The sequence below is a fragment of the Numida meleagris genome, chromosome 4, assembly GCF_002078875.1.
Source record: "Numida meleagris isolate 19003 breed g44 Domestic line chromosome 4, NumMel1.0, whole genome shotgun sequence".
NCBI lineage: Eukaryota > Metazoa > Chordata > Aves > Galliformes > Numididae > Numida > Numida meleagris.
In genome coordinates, this window is record NC_034412.1 from 5,716,445 (window position 1) to 5,735,971 (window position 19,527).

General features: G+C 36.7%; 1 protein-coding gene across 29 annotated transcripts in view; it reads left to right on the forward strand.

Moving 5' to 3' along the window:
* NAALADL2 (N-acetylated alpha-linked acidic dipeptidase like 2) overlaps positions 1–19,527 on the forward strand; it is a 410,961-nt gene that overhangs the window by 273,229 nt on the left and 118,205 nt on the right. For all 29 annotated transcript variants that reach the window (XR_002438226.1, XR_002438227.1, XR_002438228.1 and 26 more), the window contains one exon: positions 5,751–5,901. Coding sequence is in view for 13 of the 29 variants with exons in the window: in XM_021395573.1 (XP_021251248.1) it covers positions 5,751–5,901 (151 nt within the window). In the remaining 16 variants the exon portion in view is untranslated. The remainder of the gene's footprint in view (positions 1–5,750; positions 5,902–19,527) is intronic.

Genomic DNA, 19,527 nt, shown 5'->3' on the forward strand with positions numbered 1-19,527 from the left:
GTAATTATACGCATGTTGTTGTGTTTTGTTTGAGGGATCTTCAGCTCAATTCTCTGTAATAGAGTCTAAACCTAGTCTCAAGTAACTATAAACATCATCAGAAATAACTGTTTCAGTATGAACAAGGAAATGCAAATGGCTTTTTGGAGGTCACTCATCTGGACGTTCATCCCGACTGTTTCTTCTTTTTAATGTTTACTGAATATTTAATGATGCTTATTATAGATGCAGTGCTCCTCTCCACAATTATTTAAAAGTGAGTAGTATTTCATGAAGATGCAGGAATACAATAGCAATATAAAAGACTTAGTATTACATGCTCATCAAATAATGAAACTTTTATTTTTCTGGACTGTAAACAGTTCAATTATTTTTTTTCTGGAATAAATTAAGTAAAGCTTACTGAGTCCAAACGGCCCTTGTTTCTAGGGAATTGTAGTTCAATTTCATTTCTAATTAGATTGAACGTTGTGAATTTCTTAGCAGTGGTAAGCAAGATCTGGCAATAAAATATGCACTCAATTTCTATTAAAAGTTCCTAAAGTCTAGTGCAGGGAGCGGGATTATGTTTAATTGTCCAAGTACCCTGATGTGAAAAATTCCTTTTTTAAAATCAACTGATGTGTAACAAATGACTTTTCTTTGATAAAACTGTATTGAAGATGAGCAGAGAGCAGAAGAAAGTATGGGACAATACAGTCAGTTCATTATAAGCTTAATTCGACATTCAAGACCATGTTGTTAGAAATTCTGCTGTGCGAGGACTGCAAAGCAAACTACTTTTGGGTTCAGAGATTGCGGGGGGGGTTGGGAAAATTCTCAAGAGGCTTTTCCACAGCTGTGACACCTGTCTTAAAGGCTAATGTACAGCAAGGGGTATTGTGACTTGGAATTATGCATTAATGCTTGGTAACTCTCAATCCAGACTGAGATCTGCCTATTTATTATGGCTATACTTTATTCAACACTTCATTCCATTTGTTGGTGTTGGAGGCTATCCCATCTTGCTGCCACAGAAGCTGTTGTTCTCTTCGCGTGTACTATGGTTCTTAATGCTGCTTGCCAGTCCTGGGTTTTCTTTAGTTTCCTTTTTCTTTTCATTTGTGCCTTTATAGCGTATTATGCATGTTCGTACAATGTGTCTGGGCTTCTGTGCAAAATGTGAGTGCTCAAGGGTGAGGCTGTCAGTCTGCTGCTTTTGAATATAGCATAGCTCATAGGAAGTTTATGACTCTTTGGTGAATGGCATCTGTATCTATGAGGAAGAAGTTCCAGCAGGGACTCAGGCCAACAACATTAGAACATATGGGATATGTTAGAATATGTTCTTGCGGTTGTATTTTGGGCTGCGTGTCTGTTTTGCTTCAGAAAATGAAATGGGTCAGCTCTACATGCAGTAATGGATAACTGCTATATGAGGGGGTATCTCTCAGGTCATTTTTAGGTATAGAAATGATAATATTCTGAAAATGTTGACTGACTATTTCAATTTGGAAAGCGATTACTAAAAATGTCTTGAAAAATGTCTTAGATGTCAGATTCTTTCCACAAAGAATGGCAACTCATATTATCATTCCTTTGACAGCAAGTATGTTAAAGTTTTAAGGTCTTGCCACAATGCAAGGCATCATGGCTTTGTATCGTTCATATATGTGGCAATGTTTTTTAGTAACACTTTAATTCCAGTGCAGTACATCTCCTACCTTCAAAAGCCTTTATGGGAATAGCCTGTCATTTATGAGATCCTGTTGCTTGCATTTTAAGCTCTTTGCAGTTTTTTTTGCAGCTAAATTCTTTTCCCAGTCCTGTTAGTTCAATATAGAAATAGTGTCATTTCTTAGACAAGGGCAGTGTTTGAGCTGAACTGGAAAAACAGATTTCTTTTCATCATCCCCATGGAGTCAGCCATTAAACTGGTTATGTCCTCCATCTCATTTACTATCTTAATGCCGTACCTTGAGGATGGATCCATGAAAGCTGAAACCTTTTTGGATGGTATTTTGCCACTAAATATTTTTCACCATTTCTTAGACCTCTGTAATGGGAAATGTAAGCACGATTGAACATTGAGTAGTATTCAGAAAGAAAGCTGAAGCCAGAGTGGACTTTGCTTACTTTCTTGTTAGAAATATGGAATTTGGAAGAGTTGTATAAAAATGTAGATGTGTATCTATTTATTTTTCTGCCTTGAATCTTTGATTGTGGTACCATTGTGTCTCCCAAGTACCCTGTATTATCATAGGTAATTGAGAGGACAGTGGCATCTAATTAAATCTGCAGTATGTAAAGTCGTATTTTTCTTCTCAAGCAGTCTGTTTCAGAAATAGATATGCATTGTGTCAGTGAGGTCTTCCAACAGTTTAAATGGCCCTTTACCCTTGCCTGGTAATTTTACATGCTGCCAATTAGTAAAATGAGATGGGATTTCCTTTCAGAGCCTCATGATTTTAATTGGAACTTCAGTAGAAAAGAATAATTAATAACTTGTAGCCCGTCCAGCTAGTAAAGCTGTGTCTCAGATTAATGAACCATGTATTTTGCACATTGGTCTATGAATTGAAAAATGCACTAGTTAAGAACTGGTTAGTTATTTCTGTAATTAATGTTGATTATTGCATGGAAGTATAATGGCAATTGGAGACGCAGCTCCTGCTATTCGTAATACTTATGAGTATGTGTGATTTTAAACAGACAGTAGTTTGGTCAACTTCAGGAAAAACTGAAGCCTGTGTGTTAGGTTATTTGGGGTTCTTACACAGATTAAAGCCAAGAAATGCTAGCTTCCTTTTTCATCTGATGCACGTTCTACTCCTTCACTTAGTGAAGACGCTATCAATTTTTGGAAGCAACTCTGAGTTATTTTAATATGATACAATTGTCTATTCCAATTATAAACACTGTACTCCAAATAGAAACATGATGATGAGCATACTCTAAAATAGAGATCTATGCTTATAACACATGCCAAAGATAAATATGTTGATCTGTCAAAATTTTATTTCACAGCACGAAATGTCTTTCAGTTTCTTCAGAATTCCTCTAAAGTGTTTTGCCTCCCAGATTTTGCACCTTTTCTCATTCGCTACCTGTTAATTTTCATGTAGGAATCTCTTCTACTAGAAAACTTTATCTGCTGTAATACGTAATGGGTCCGTGTATGTTGTTTTTCATATTTCTTTCAGTTATTCTCTCTCTTACTCAGAAATAAGATTACATAATAGTACTATTTTTTCCACTTTGTTTTTTTTTGTTTGCGCACATACTGTCTTTGAATATAAAACCATTTTCTGCAAGCATTTTTGCGTTTATTAAAAGGGGATGACACTTCTATGCCTGTAATTACTATATAAGCAGGAGTATCATTTAAGTTTTTATTTTATGAATGTGTTACATCCAGATTTCATTGTGTTAACCCTAGATGGACTTGTCATAAATAGTGCAATTTTGAATCTAGGTTCAGGTAGAGGAAACCTGAAACTTTCAAACTTCTACATAAATAAATTCAGAGTTTGGGTATATAATCTTCAAAGTACCAACACGAGTGACAGTCTCGCAGCATGTGGTTATAATTGCTTCAGTTCTGACTTACACGGGAGCCCCTTTCAGACACATTGTGAGAATACAATAGAAAGGCCTTCAAAAAACATGTGACAAGTTTTAATGAGGAGCCTAATAGTGCCTATTAATATAAGTATCTATGTACATTAGTGAGGATATAGTCAGTGCATGCTCTTCCAATAATATAAAATACATGCATGTGAATGTGTTTTAAAGATGAGAACTGCATTTCTAGCGTGGTGTGATAAATGTCTTTTTGAAATACAGACTTAAATTCTGCTAGAATAGTAATGAAAATACATGAAGAACTATATAACAGAAGAGCCTCTAAATACTAGTTTGCAAAAAATTGTATATTGTTTTAATTGCTGATACTTTTTAGCCATAATGTAATGATTGAAGATCTGTAGGCTTGTGTAATATAGTTGAAAGCAGAATTAGATCTAATAAGAAAACGTCAGTGGATTTGTTGTGAACCGTATTGAGAAGTGAAATGTAGCAGAAGGAACCTATCATAAAATGAAGAGATCTGGTTCATTTTTCTCCATCACTAGTTTGATTTATCGCATGCTAAAAAACTCTCATCAATGTATATATAAACTTCGAAGTGCTCTTGAAAGATGTTGTATTTATCGAGTTCTTAATGCATCACACTGAAGTTCTGTATATAACACATCTCCTTGGTAGATTTGTTCCCGCATTCAGATCATTAAGGTAACCCACTGATTTACTCAGGTATGTGCTAGCTTCAGGTAGGAGTACACACTTAAGTCAGCCGTGTGGAGTAGTGGCACCCTGCTTCTTGCATCTTTATCCAGCAGAGTCACGCACAACTTCTTGTTTTTGATCTATCTACCTTTGTGGCCAAAGCCCATTGGTAAAGCTTGCTTTAAAAGTGCAGTACAGACCTGATCTCTGTTAGCTACGTGTCAATATAAGACTAGAGATGAATGAAGGAATATTGGATATGGATGTATAAAAGGAAAAGGCAACAGTTACTTTCAGTCCTGACCATTTATCTATGATGCATCTTGCTCCTCTTATTGTATCATTTCTCAGACCAAACAGTAGCCATTTGTAAAGTCATCAGTGGAACATAGTGAGTAGTAAGATAATCCTTAAAAGCTGGAATTACTTCTGTCTGAGGAATTAATGTAGTTCTGTGCTATTGTAATCTTTAGTCAGTTCGAAATATGCAGAGCATTACGCAGAAAATTCATTTTGTATCACGGAGATATTTCCACATCACAATTCAGTTTCACACAATTCACAAGAAAATCAATTTATTTTTCAGTTCTCTGTTAAAAGGGAAGTTTGAATTTTTTTTCAGTCAAAATTGATCTATATAGGCTGCTTTCAGCTTTGGTGGGTGCTCAGGTGCTTTCATCCTTGACTCTCGGGAGGTTTGCCTGATGTGCTACCCCACATCTATAGATTTTTTGAAAGGCTAATTACAATTACCACTCATGCTGAGATGTTCTAATGAAACAGAATAAAAGCTCTCTGTCTGACAGGAGGCAGACTCCAAGGCTTGGGTATGCTGGACTTTTTTATTTTCTTAATGAACAGTAAACTCCTCGTATTTTCTCTCTTTACTGGAGAGTAACTGTATCTCAGAATCCTATGCAAGATTGCTGGCAGTGTCCTTGAAGATGCATGTCCTTGAAGAGGTAAACTAACCAGAAATGTCATACTGCTAATAGTATGGGAAATTAAGAAAAGCTACTCAGTAGTTGTTAGGGAGATTAGTTTCAACACCGAGACATGTTCAAGATCATATTTGTAACACATGAAAATATGTAAGGATTCAAAGTCTAAGCCAGTGTCACAATAAAAGAGGTGAAGATGTAATGGTTGCAAATCTCAAATGTGATCACTAGTGCTGTTTCCTCAACATGTTACGTCATTTGTAAGAATTCTTGATGTCTTTAGCCTTTGAAAATAGTTTTTTACATGAACTGGGAAACTTGACGATGAATCAGTCTTGTTGGTTTTTGATTTTGTCTTTTCAAAGGATAGCTGCTTTGTTTATATGACAAGCATTTTGGAACAGCACCTGTCTTTCATCTGTTTGTACAGATACTAGAGTGAGAGAACCTGACGCATGACAAAGCTCCTATCCCGAAAGTAATTAAAATAATAAAGTTTTCTGATATATTCTCTTAATAGTTACTCTTGTTTTGTCTCCTCAGCTTTCTTTGTTAGAAGATGCAGGGTTTGGTGGTGTTCTTCTTTATGTTGATCCTTGTGATTTACCAAAGACTACAGATCTCACTGATAAAGCTTTTATGGTTTCCTTGAACAGCGGAGGAGATCCATCGACACCCGGCTATGCCAGTATTGGTAAGTACTGTTTGAGGCATATTCAGTTAATGGTCATTTTAATTTTGTGCAGATTCTAAGCATGGGAACTAAAACTCTAAACGAAATCCTACCTGACTGGAATCCTTGGATAAGGAAACACTGTGTAATGCAGCGTGGCTCAGAAGTGCCTTACTCCAAACTCTTGGCACAAAGTCTGCACTCTAAGTAATTTATTTGTTTCTATTTTTATTGATATATTCACACAGTATATTATTTGTGTCTGCTTATTTTTACTCCATGAAAAGAAGAGCTGTGAATTACTTAACCAGTGGTATCTGAGCAAGTTCCACGGCAGTTGTTCCTACTGAAAGAAGTATTTTTCCCCTCATTTTGTCCAACTTTTTCATGGTATTGGTAATGGAAACTTCTGGTCACTAGGTGCAAGTTCAATGGTCCAGTGTAATAAGAGACTTAAGCTTTAAAAGATTTAAGAACAACGTTTACATCTCAGCACAATTACCACTTGAATTAGGATTTCTTTCAGTTGTATCTCAGTTCTGCCTCAATAGACTTTTACCTCAAATGTTTATCTAAATAAATATTCTTTTGAATTGTGTGGGGGGAGGGAAAACAAAATGATTTTTCAGAATTACTTAGTGTTTTAAAATGTTAAACAGTTTGGTGTTCTTGTTTTTGTCAACTGGTTGGTTTTGTCGCACTGTTTTTGTTTTTCTGTAACTGCTGCGCTAACAATAGGGGGGTAACCTATTTGACTAGTAAGCACTACTTTTATTTCCCTTTTGGCAGTTTAGTGGCTGTGTTCTGCATGTCTGCTACCTGTTCAACTTTACAGCCTTTTTTTACTATCTAACTATTTGGAAATGCATTCAGCAGAAATCTATGAGTTTGTGACAAGGCTTTATCCAGAATATTTAGTCCAGTTACTTGCTCAGACATCTCAAGTCTGACTTGAATTGGCACTAAATCGACTGATGCAATGCTGAGATACTTTAGGACTAGAATGGCAGAAAATAGAAATATTTGCCTGGTTGTCAAAGAAGAGTGTTAGCCATTCACAGCATGAATGCCTTGACAGCTCTGTGGGAATGAAATTGCACATTTTCTTGGTGTCTCGGTGTACCTGACCCAGACTTCTTAAAAGTGTCCTGGGAGATATGGAGGTAAGTATAACAGTCTTCAAGCTTTATTCTTGCTCATTTTGCAGAGCTATTTGAAAAATAGCTTTTTGTTTATCTATGTGGCTGACTCCTTAACGTTTTATTTACCCTACATGAAAAGCTAATTAAAACAGATATACCAGCATGAAGATGCCACTTCATTGTCTAAACACTTATGCATTGGTTTGCTGTCAGTAAATTGTCTTACTGACTGCATGCATTCTAGAGCCTGTACTGTGAAAAAAAGAAGCTTGATTGTAAGGATATCATCATTTTCTATACAAATACATTATTAGTTTACCAGTAGAACCCTTAACATGGCTTATCTGTGATCTTAAATCTCTGACCACTATTCACAAGCAGGAATTAGGCTGTCAGGTTCCTATAATCATTTCTGTTTTGGTCATTGAGTGCAATAATATGCTGGAAAGAACTCAAAGGTACACTTGGAGAAGCTTTTTTTTTCTTTCAGTTCTGTCACTGGAAGGTAGATCAGATGGAAGTAATTTGTCCTTTCTGGTGATGATTTTCTTCTCTGACGACACTGAACGATTTGGTTAGAGGTAGCGTAAGCCTGGGGCAAATACAAATAAGTCTGGAGCACAGGCTTTTGCCTGAAGGATGTGGTTGCCTGTGAGGTGGTTAAACAGAAAACATGTAGTGTAAAAGCGCCAGATACCCAGGGTTGCCCGTATCGCTTTGATTCACAGAGTTTAACGTGCACTACAAGAGATTTTATTGCAAGCTCCTGCTTAAGTTATTGGCATGCCTTTGATACCATCTGCAGTTCACATATTGCCAAAGTAACTGTTACTATTACAGTCCTGGGGACTGCTCTAACACCATTCTCCCTTTTAGTAAAAGTACCTAGTAATATAAGCATTAGTTAGTAGATGAGCTATTCTTTGTGATAACCATCAGTTTACTAAAAAATGATAGTAAATAAACAGTCTTGTGCTGGGTGAATAAAATGCACGAGACTTGTATTTCTATGCTTCTGCCTTCTGTTTCTCAAAGTCTTGTAGTCAGAAAACAAATTTTTCTGTGAATTCAGAATATTGGACTGCTTCATTTTTTCCTAGGAAAAAGAAACCTTCAGAACATGATAAAGCTTGGAGAGATCTCTTCTTGAAGTTAAGAACGTTTTTAAATGTAGATTGTGTAATAATTCGGAGAAGACTTTGGAGCTTTCCTGATTTAGATCGAATCTTCTATTTAGTGAAGATAAAATACTGTGCTGCTCCATATGGATTATTTTAGGATGCACAGAAATAGCTTGATGGTGGGTTAGAGATTATTACTGCCTATGAATTGAATGATTTCCTTGATCTCTGTTTGATAAACAGAAAACAAAACTGATATGAAAAATCAAAAGGATTTATGTAAAAGATTTCGTAGCCGTGGTTGGTAATTTGATTCTCTTGTTCTTAAGACTCTCCCAATCCTATGAATCTTAAAACTATCACATGAGCATTTATTAGCATCATTCTCTCTTCCTGATTGTGATTTCCAGAGACTTGTGCCCTCCATTTTTAGAAATCTTTCTTCTGTTTTGCTGCTTTTGAAATGAAACTGATCCATGGCTGGAACTCAGGAAATTATACATACGTGAATGAGCTTGAAAGGGAGATGAGACCTGCAAAGTAAAAAGTATCCTGAAAACAAAGTTTAGAAGAATAGCATAAAACCTGGATGACTTCCCCTGCCTCCATTTTTTTCATTTATTTTGATTTTGTGAATGCTGCAATTCCTTTCGTCTACCTGTGTATGGCAGAGACACATTAGATTTCTTCATTTCTGTATTTAAGAACTATTTTAAATCAAAGTTTCCACACAGAAAGTGATTCAGTAAACAAAAATATGGATAGAACATATCAGGAGAGACAAATATGTAAATAGAATTGTGTCATTCTGATGAGCGTTAAGAGCCCTGTCCCTGACACAGGGTACGCTATAACAGGAGATCTCTATCAGTGTAGTTATGGAATAGAAATTTATTTCAGGAAGAATTCTGACAGCATTGTGGAAAATACTATGAGCTTCAAAATGTTATAATATAAGATCTCTGAAATGTAATCTTAGACTACTAACTAGTGTTTCAAGTGTGCAAAATTGTATATTTAAAAATATTATTTGGTAGTACTCAATGCTTCAGGTCACTGTGAACATCTGGTCATGTGAGCAACAATACAGAGACTAGGTAGCAAGAGTAATCATTACATGTGGGGAAATGCATAGTGTAGCTAGAATTCTGAACAGTGAACTTCGCATTCAGGCTAGGCAATTGCTGTGAGCATTCCTCACACATCTCTAATAGTGTTTGATAGAATAGGGGACAAGGGTGATAAGGAATCAGTGGAGTCTTGATCCCAGTGTTGGAATGGGAGCTTGAGAAAACTGATCTAGTGACAAGTATTGGAGACAGGGTTGGAGTAGGTGGTCTTTAAAGTTTCCTTCCAACCCAAAGCATTCGTGTGATTCTGTTCACAAGTATTAACTGTGTGCACTCAATTTCTAGTAAGAGACAATATTCAATACGTTTAATGACTATCTTTTTGATGTTGTAAAGAATCAAGGATTTCTTTTTTGTGATGTATCTTAAAAACATTCACAGAATTCAGAGTGGGATAAAAGGTCAAGTACAAATCCCTGATGTAGAATTGAGGTTGTGAGATGTAAGCTTACCAGGTCAGTCAGGAGAACAGTTCCACATAGACGGAATCATTAGACAAATAATTTCACTTTATAATGAAGGGGAAAGTCATGTTGTAGTTCAGCTTTAAAAGTACTATGATGTCTGGAAAAGGCAGTGAATATGGTGAGGGGCTACACTAATTGGGCAAGTAGCTTTTATTAAGATAATTGTACAGCAGAAACTGAGTAGAATAAATTCTTCTAGTTGTTTGAGCAATCATTTGGAATACTCCAAATGTGGAGTGTGGGATTTTACATTCTTAAAATGAAAATCTGAACTACGCGTATTGGGTGCAGTTTGCAAGGGGATTTGGGGAAGAAGGTTCAGGTACACAGGGTAGTCTTGGTGAAATGAGGTCAAGGCTGTCCTGTACCAGTCACACTTCACTCCAGCTGGAACCTCTACAGCCCCCTACACGCCACAGTTGAGCCCATCTGTGATCTTGGTGGTGTCTCTGTGAAACCATATTTGATATTGATATTTTACTGCAAAAGTTAAGGAACAATAAATATGCATCAGAAAGCTCTTGGCATTTAGTTCTTTTGTAATCTGCCATTCTAATTGAGCCAGTTCTTCTATAGTGAGTACAGGGAACTATTTGGAATTTGAGTAAGTACATGCTGTGACAGAAATGTGTTTTTAGTCAGGCTTGTGATTCTGTACATTTGTGTCCTTCCTGTCTTTTATCTAAGTTTGTCCTTACTGTCCTCTGCTTTGTGATATTTCACTCCTCTGAAGCAGCCAACTGCATTGAAGTTAACAGAAAGTAGAACGTTCTGTAACAATTTTCACCATGCATATGCAACATATGTTCTAAAATGTCTCGTAAATCATCATGATTTCTTACAAGATGTCCTCAGCCCTTGTTTGTCTGTTCTTTTAAAAGTCAAAACTCATAGTTTTTCTATATATGCCTTTGCAACTGTGCAAGTGGCCTTGGGAATCCTCTTTTTTTCCCCCTCCAAAATTTGTTTACTTTCTGCTAATGACATCAGATGAATGAAATATGTAGATAACTAGATGTGTAGGTTCAAAATGACAGTCAGCATTGAGAGGATTAAGGATTGGGTTTGTTTTGTTTTCCTTAAGGACAAACTGAAGCTAGGTAGAAAGGAAACTATGCAGCCCCATCTTTTATTCCATCTTTTAATTTCAGGATGTGTATGTATGTTTCCATATATGCTTGATCAAATTATTTTGTTTATGACATAATTTTAGTGATTGCCATAAGCCTCAAGCGTTGTATCATTACCAATTACAGTGCTCTATCTGATATACTGTGTTATTTTCTATATGAAAAAAACCTGTTAATGCAATTGTAAGAAGTATTTAGGAAACAGTGGATATTGAACGGTGAGAACAGTAAGTAATGGTTTCAGCAGATTTTCAATACCTCCAACACAGAGTTCAAGAGGTGTTTGAATCCATGACCTGCCTCCTGAGACCTGGAAAGATAAAATAAAACAACTAAATTTGTATTTAGGCACCAAATAATACGGTCTGATTTTTTTTTTCTCCCTGGCTTTCAATTGGCACTGCACATACTTAAAAAGTGAGAATGTCACTTGGCAATCAAGATATTTTAGGCTCCCAAGTTTGAGTGTTTGGACTTGCGTATTGTATACACAGATATTGTTTTATTTTTGACTGAAACTGCTTGTAATTTTAACTTGGAGGAGGAAAACAATCTGAAGTGAAAATGGAGGGATCTTATCAATTAAATTATTGAGAGGGAGGGGGAGATGTTATGGGCTGATAACCAGGTGCTACTGGTTACCAGAGGTGATACTTCAATAGCTTGCTGGCAATATTTATATCTTCAGACTCTTTCAAGTGCCATACTGAGCCATATAAGACACAGTTTGTCTCAATTTCAAAAGGAAAAATATAAATTAAAAAAAAGTGAATTTAGAATAGTAACAGAATATGCAAGTGGCAAACACCAAATTGCTTGACAAAACAGTTTCTAGAATGCAGACTTAATTAAGAGGAAAACATATTGCCTCCATGACACCTCTTTTGTCAGAACACACACAGCTCGTTTCCCATCCAGATTATCATCGGGATTGTTTTTTCTTTTCAAGTTTGTGTTGGAGAAAACTCCACATTTTTGATGTTTCAGACAATTTCAAACTACAGTAGCCTTTGCTCCCTGCAGAACGTTTTCTAGTAAAGCCACTTTGTCTCTCGTCTAACAAAAATACCATTTTAAATGGCGTCCAGATCAAATTTTTGAAGCTCCACTACTCAAAAAGTAGGATTAGCATATTTAAATCTCTCGTGCAATCATGATTAAAAATAATCCTTTCATATCTTGAATGACAGCTAGCACAACGTATTTTCAGCTCAACATAGTATTGAGCAAGTGAGATATTGCTTTTAGTATATGCTTGTGAAGCAGCCAATGCTGCTGTATGCACAATAGCTTGGTGTATCGGAATCTGCTACTGCTACAGCATGCCTGACTGCAGAGTCTAGCTGAAATCAATTGTGTTTCCATGGGTTGAGAATCTGGGGTGGGGAACTGCTTTTGTAGCATCAGTCATTTACTCAGCTTCCCTCTCTTACACACTGCTGTGCTTCCTTCTAATGCTATCTGTTATAGCCGTTTGGAGTAGCTTCATTGTGTTGGGTGTGGTTTGTTTGCTTTCAGAACTCATTTAATGGAACATTGCTAGAGATTATTTCATCCAGCAACATCTAGCTAATAGGAAGGAAATTTCAGCAGTAGTTGTACATGCAAAGAAACCTAAGATTATAGCTCAAAAAAAAAAAAAAAAAACCAGCAAAAATCCCCATAGTGATAGCAAAACTGTGCGCTTACAATTTTTTGCTGACTGCAGTCTGTAAGCACATTTCTTTGTTCCCTGCAACTTACATACAATACATATTTCTCAAGTTCAGGATGACACCTCCATGCTGCAAGCAAGCAAATGGTATTGCTGGTGTTTTGGGATCCAGAAAGTGCCTTCTTTCTTAAGGCTCCAAAACCTTGTTTATGCAGTGTGGGGTCTAACGTGAGGAATGATGTGGAAAAACTAACATGGGCTTTAGCCCATTCTTTTATCAAGTATGTCTGTGTGTGAAACTTAAGCCTGGAGAAATTATAGGATTAATTATTAGTAAAGCTACCTCAGTGACCTAGGCCTATCTTTCCTATTTCCTAATAGTTGAGCATCATTACTATCATCATTTTGACATATATTGGACATATACACATCTCTGACATATATTTATGTTTATATGCAATATTGTGCTACTGTGCTACCTGGTACTCCCGTGCACAAGTTAGGATATTACAAAGGAACTCTTAAATACTGGAAAACTAGCACCTGCAAGTGCACCTGCATAGTGTCAGGAGCACCATAAAGTCAGTTGGCCGATTGTTCAGGTAATGGAAGTTGCAAATAGTTTTATCATTGAAATATTGCTAGCGGAGTAAACCAAACCATCTTTAATTCAACATGATCTCTGTTCCAGCCCACTGCTAACCATATTCAGCAGCTGCGTGAGAAAGATGATAATACCTCTTCCTACTTTCAGACAGATAGAAACTCTCCCTGAAGAAATACTGATCATCATGGAATGGAAATGTGGAAAATTATTTTTCATTTCATAAATGTGTAGTATGGCATTACATAGTATTGTTCTGCACAACACCGAAAGACCAAAGTAACTCATCCCAGCTTGGTTTCGGAAAATTTTCTGAAATGTTTTGCTTGCACTTTTTCATTGTTTTTTTTTCAGATTTGCACTGTTCCATTGAGAGAGAGAAGACTGGGGTGAGGACGAAAAAAAGATGAGATAAGCTTTTGTGGTTATTTAGTTGATTGACTTTTGCCAGTTAAGCTTAACATCAGAATCGAGGCTGACCCCATTCCTACACTCAGTTCAAAGCTAATGTTTTTGCCTTTGGGGGAATTTACATCTTCCTCTAACCTAGTGGTCTCTTAAGCTATTCTTTCCCCTCCATCATGCTTCTAAATACCACAAGCTAAATATCCCACTGGTTCTTTCTGCAGTTCAGATACTGAAGGATAGTGGTAAATGAGGCTTCCTAGGTGTGACAGTGTGCAGCTTCACAAAATGCATTTGGAGCAAGTTAGCGGGATGTCGCGCCCATTGGTGTCCTGTGAATGAGAGGGCTTCCTCTGCCTGGTTACTCCCCTCTGGTGGCCTTTAGGAGTAATACAAGGAGGCACTGAAGAAATACTGCCCAAGCATACTCAGTATGATCGTAGAAGCAGCAACTCCTTTCTCTCCAAGGATGGTAGATTCAGATACTGTTGCTTGTACAAAGTTGCAAGACTTTTATTTAAATGATTATATCAGTTTGGCTGCAAAGCTCTTTTCTCCCCTGCTAAAACAATTAAAATGCTCTGGTGATTGTTCTGTGGAAGCGTAGAGCTTTGTTTTGAGAAGGAGTGGCACTAAAATATGTGTTAGCAGCTAGAGCTGGCCAGATGTGGGAGAGCGTCTCTGACAAATGTGTTACACGGGAAGCTCACTGGGGACGTCAGTGAAAGAGGCAGCCCAAGCTTAGAGTTCTTTCTTCACTGCCTTATGGAGTAGTCCTGCGTGCGGTGGCACCAGCCAGCATTTGCTGTGTGATGGGTACAGTTCCAGAATGAGGAACAGGCAGTTTGTTGCCAGATGCTTTTGTTATCTGACATGTTTTTCATGTGCAAAACTAAGCTACAAGAATGATTTGAATAAACCTTTGAAACTTTCATAACAGTTTCAATTTCAATTAGGACAAGTGTGTGAACAAAATGTGCGTAACTTCCAATACTACTTATGTGCTAACGTTACGTATTTGACAGGTGGGTCTATTGAGTTAGTGAAAAAAAGAATGAAGCCTCTTGGGTTATTTGAAATCTCATTGAAGTCATAGATGTTTTGGAATAGTTATATAATGATTTGCATATTTATTTATAGTGGTGTGCTATAGGGACCACCCTTTACAAAGTACATAATGAACAAATGCCTATGCTATCTTCTTGGGAGGTATTTTTTTTTTCTTATAGCAGATGTCAGCTAAAGCTGACACGTGGTGACAATCTATTCCTATTTAGTATAATACTTATAACAAGGAGACTAATTTTAGAACAGCTGGCCTACTCATGTTTTGAAGTGTCTAGGTTCTTTTCCTGATTTACAAGCATCAGCAGTCTTTCAACTTGTCCACTGTGCTATTTCTACCAACCCTTACATTCTCTGATAGAACTGAATCACACAATGTTAAGCCTTTAGCATTTAAAACTTGGACAGTAGTCATGCAATGTATAAAATGTTTGATTTTCTTAATAGTTAACACAGCATAATGGTGAGGTAAAACTATACTCGGTTCCCTTGTCAATTACCACTGCTCCCTCCCCACTCTGCTGTATTAGATGTGGTTTTGAGTCTTACTGGCAAGAAACAGAATATATCTCTGGACAGTTGACATACAAAAAGTAAGTGATTTATTCAATTTTTGTAGTCAATGCATGTCAATCTAATGTGATTCCAACACAATGATGAGTATTCATTCATGACCCTGTTTAGTGAATAAAAATAGGACTGTCTGAGTTGGAGAAAGTGGTTGAATGTTTTCTACAGAGCTGTAAGTTTAAAAAGAAAATTAGGTGGATGAAATATGAGTATTCATATTATTACAGTCAGTCGCAGACATCGCAGATCTGTCAGGCAATACCAGGTGCTGTGCAGTGAGGAAGATAACAGGATGAAATATATTTTAGATATTTTATTAAAGAATGTCTGACATGTGGTGCGAAATGCTTTAGTCATGTGATGGAATACGTAATTGTATGATTTTTTTCTCTGATTGTGCGGTAAGGAATGGACTAGGTAGTTCCTGAGTAGTTTTTAAAGATGCTGAAGGAGTTGGAGATTGTACATATTATTGTTGCTTACAACATCACAGTAATCTTCATGGTTTCTGTGTGAAGCAGGATCCATGAGAAGCTATATGGAGGTTTCCTGGAAGTTCAGTTTCAGTGAGCTTCATAATGACCTGGTAGGTGTCACACCATGGTGTTCAAAGTTATTTTTTTTTTTAACTTTCAAGTTGTTCCTCCTGGAAGTAACGCATGTATTGTTAAATTTGTTTCTCAAGATTTGGGTCAGACAGCTTAAAAATACCTGCGTTCCCCTGCATCAGTCTAAGATAAATTATTGTGGAAAAAAAGTAGTCATCTGACAGGCAAATTCATCAACTGGGTTCTCTGAAATATGGGTTTGCTTGTGTTGCATAATGTATCAGTTTTGGGCACCTCATTACAGAAAGGACATTGAGGTGCTGGAGCAGGTCTGAAGGAGGGCAACAAGGCTTGTGAAGGGCTTGGAGAATATGCCCTACGAGGAGCGACTGAAGGAACTGGGGCTGTTTAGTCTGGGGAAGAGGAGGCTGAGGGGAGACCTCATTGCTCTCTTCAAATAGCTGAAAGGTGATTGCAGCGAGAGCGGGGTTGGTCTCTTCTCACTGGTGACAGGTGACAGGACAAAGGGAAATGGCCTCAAGTTGTGCCAGGGGAGTTTTAGGTTGGATATCAGGAAAAACTTCTTTACAGAAAGGGTTGTTTAGCGCTGGAACAGGCTCCCCGGGGAGGTGGTTGAGTCACCATTCCTGAATGTGTTAAAAAACTGTTTGGATGTGGTGCTCAGGGACATGATTTAGAAGTGAGTTGTTAGGGTAGAATGGTTAGGTTGTGGTTGGACTTGATGATCTTGAAGTTCTTTTCCAACCCAAGCAATTCTGTGATTCTATCAGTTCTATCTGTATTTCAAAATCTGTAGATATTTCTGCTTACATAACTGCTTTTCATAAGCAGTCTGATAACCTGGTAAAACTGACCTGATTTAGTAGAAGCTGGTGTCTCAGTAATAGTTGGCTGTGATAAGAAGGTAGGTGTGTAGCTGTCTTCACATCAATTTTTTTTAACTTTGTAGGCATGATTTCTCAATTTCCAGATTGCCAGTCCTCCAGTAAGGCTCCAGATAGCTGCTGTTGGTAGTAGTTAGAAGGAAGAATGTCAAAAGATTTCGATAGTGATTTTTAATTAGAGAACCCTTCTGTTTTTCCTTCTCAATCAGTCATCCTAAAGGTGGTTAAATTTTGGTGGATCTAAAAAATTGAGCAGTGCTCAGATCTTCTTGATGTGACAGCAAAAGAAATAGTCAAATGTTTAACAAAAATGATCTCTGTGTGCAGCCTATTTTCTGTGAGGATTTAGTCTTCCTTCAAAAGAAGTTGCTGTACCATGTTTCATCTTTTCTGTATGCATTATTGTGACATTGTATACTTTTAAACTTAAATTTTAATAATCAAAGTGATTATAGAGAGGATGTAGGAGGTAGTGTTGCAACTATTACATTCAGGCTCCTTTTGATTTCAGAAGGTATCAACCTGAAGAAAATAGTTCAGTGATGAAAAATGCTTTTTGAAATGCTTGCTGGAGAGGGGAAGAAAATTTCATCTAGCTAATAATCTAATAGTCTTGTTGCTCATGAAACTACATGGAAGACTGGTTTTGGAAGCTGCACTATATCAGGTTATTTGCTCTTTTGGGGAGTCGTTTGTTTCCCTCTCTTGTAGCAATCTCTGATTATTTCTGAGACATTTTGACAAAATTTTTCAAGTAGCTTTTGTATTGATATTTAAAATTACAGCAAGATTTATGGCTTATCATATATCTCTTCTTCTGCCTGATGTATTACGTCAGTAATTAACTTTTTTTGCTGTTGAGTGAGTGATTTGTGTGGCTTTTTATTATTTTAAAAACATTTTTAGATACTCTAATAATGCTTCTTCACTCCATACGGTTTATTTTTAACATATATAATCTATAGATGTTACTTACTCTTAGATGTTACTCTATAGATGTTATGTTTACTATTCTGAAGAAAGAGAATATGTGGTGTAGATTTAAAGATCTCAGTGATCAATTAAGAGAAATAAGACTTTCTTTTTAACAAGAAATTGTCAACTATTCTGATTCTTTTATTCATTACATGTGAGAACAAGACATTGTTTTGTCAGACTGGTTTCACAGGACAACATTCTTCAAAAGTGTTGTCCTTTTCTGCGGAGCATAATCAGAATACAGTATATGGAAGAAAGGACCCAAACAAAGTTGACTAGCAAGAAGTCTCAAGATCTTTTCTTTTTTGTGACCCCTTTGTCTTTTGGTGTTTTTGTTAGAAGACTGAGGTTAGGTATCACTAGATACCTAGAGATTAGCAGCTGCCAGTGAAAGTGATGATCATTAATCCATTTACCACTTGTCCATTCACCTGATTATTTTTGGTGATCTGTGATGCTCTAGTTTCCTTAATAAACTGCTCTGTATTGTATTTCTTTTCCACTGTGTTCTTGTGTTGACTACTGTGTCCTGAATTTGGTGTGAATCTGAAGCACTCTCCAAATAAACTGTTAATTTATTTTAATTAACTATACTGCTTAAACAGAGTGAAGGCCAGTTTCAGAGAAGTGAAAACCTACTCTGATTTCCATCCTGCAGGATGGAAACGTTTTTGTTTTCTAAGTCCTTCAAGGGAACACTCCTTGTTAAAAATAATCCTGTCCACAGGAATCCATTTAGAAATGCTTTATGAGGTCCTCTAGGAGGAAACTATTTCATTCCTGATGCAGCCTGAACTGTTTGAAGAGTAAAATTATGGTAGGTAGTCTAGGGCTCACCAAACTCCAACACATTTTCTCAGACTTCCCAGTGGTGTTCAGAACAAATTCTCCCTTTACTCTCCCTCTCAACCTGAAGACTGGGAGACTGTTCTGATGATAAAAAAATTCCTATTCTCTTATTTAGGGTGGCTTCAGTTCATTTGCATGGTGACCTCTTTTGCATTCGCTGGCCATTAAACTGAGCAAACTTGTTAACTAGAAGACTTTTTTTTTTTTTTAAGTAAAGGATTGTTTTTGAATTGTTCTGTCCTTTGATAAGATGAACAAAGCATTCCCCTGAAGTTAAATCAGTCAGATGGCAGAAAAGACACTGATGCTAGATATAGTCTGTACCAGTCAAAAATAAAATCGATGGTGATGTTTGACAACTGGCTAGTGAGAGAGAGCAGATAAAGAGACTTAGGGGCACAATGGAAATGTCTGCAGAATTCTCTGGTAGTTGAGTTGTACTTCAGAGGTTCTTCACGCTTTCTAGAAATTCTTCACCACTGACCTTTCCAAGAGAAAGACAAACTGTGGTAATGTTACAGTTTTCTTTTGGCCTGACTTGCTCCCTCATGGGCAGAATAATTCATACAGATAAGTTTTTATTCATTTTGTAGTCTATATCATAGGTTTCGCTCTGCCAAGCCATTAATAATGCTATCAAAACTGTCCTTCTCTTGTATCAGACATCAGGCAAATCACGTTTTATATATAGATATATATGTATTTTCTCGTACCATCCTGTTCAATTTTAGATGCATTGAAATGATTTATGGCATAATTAAATTTTATTGGAAATATTCATTGTTTTTTTTGCACTGTACTTGTTTCCTGAAGAAAATCCAAACATTTCCAGGCCATATAAAGATTATTTTAATAGTAAATACAGGTTTGATTATGTGGATAATTTCAACATACATTATTTTAGCTGAAGGATATGCCTTTCATTGTAACGTCTTTCCTGTTTGTTACCTGTCATGGAAGATGAGATTAGCTTAATTCATAATAATGGTGTATATTTCTTAATACTGTTAGTCTGTGCTGCTCAAAACTATCATTTATTATTGCCTTACTTGATAGTTGCTAAATCAGATGAACTGTGA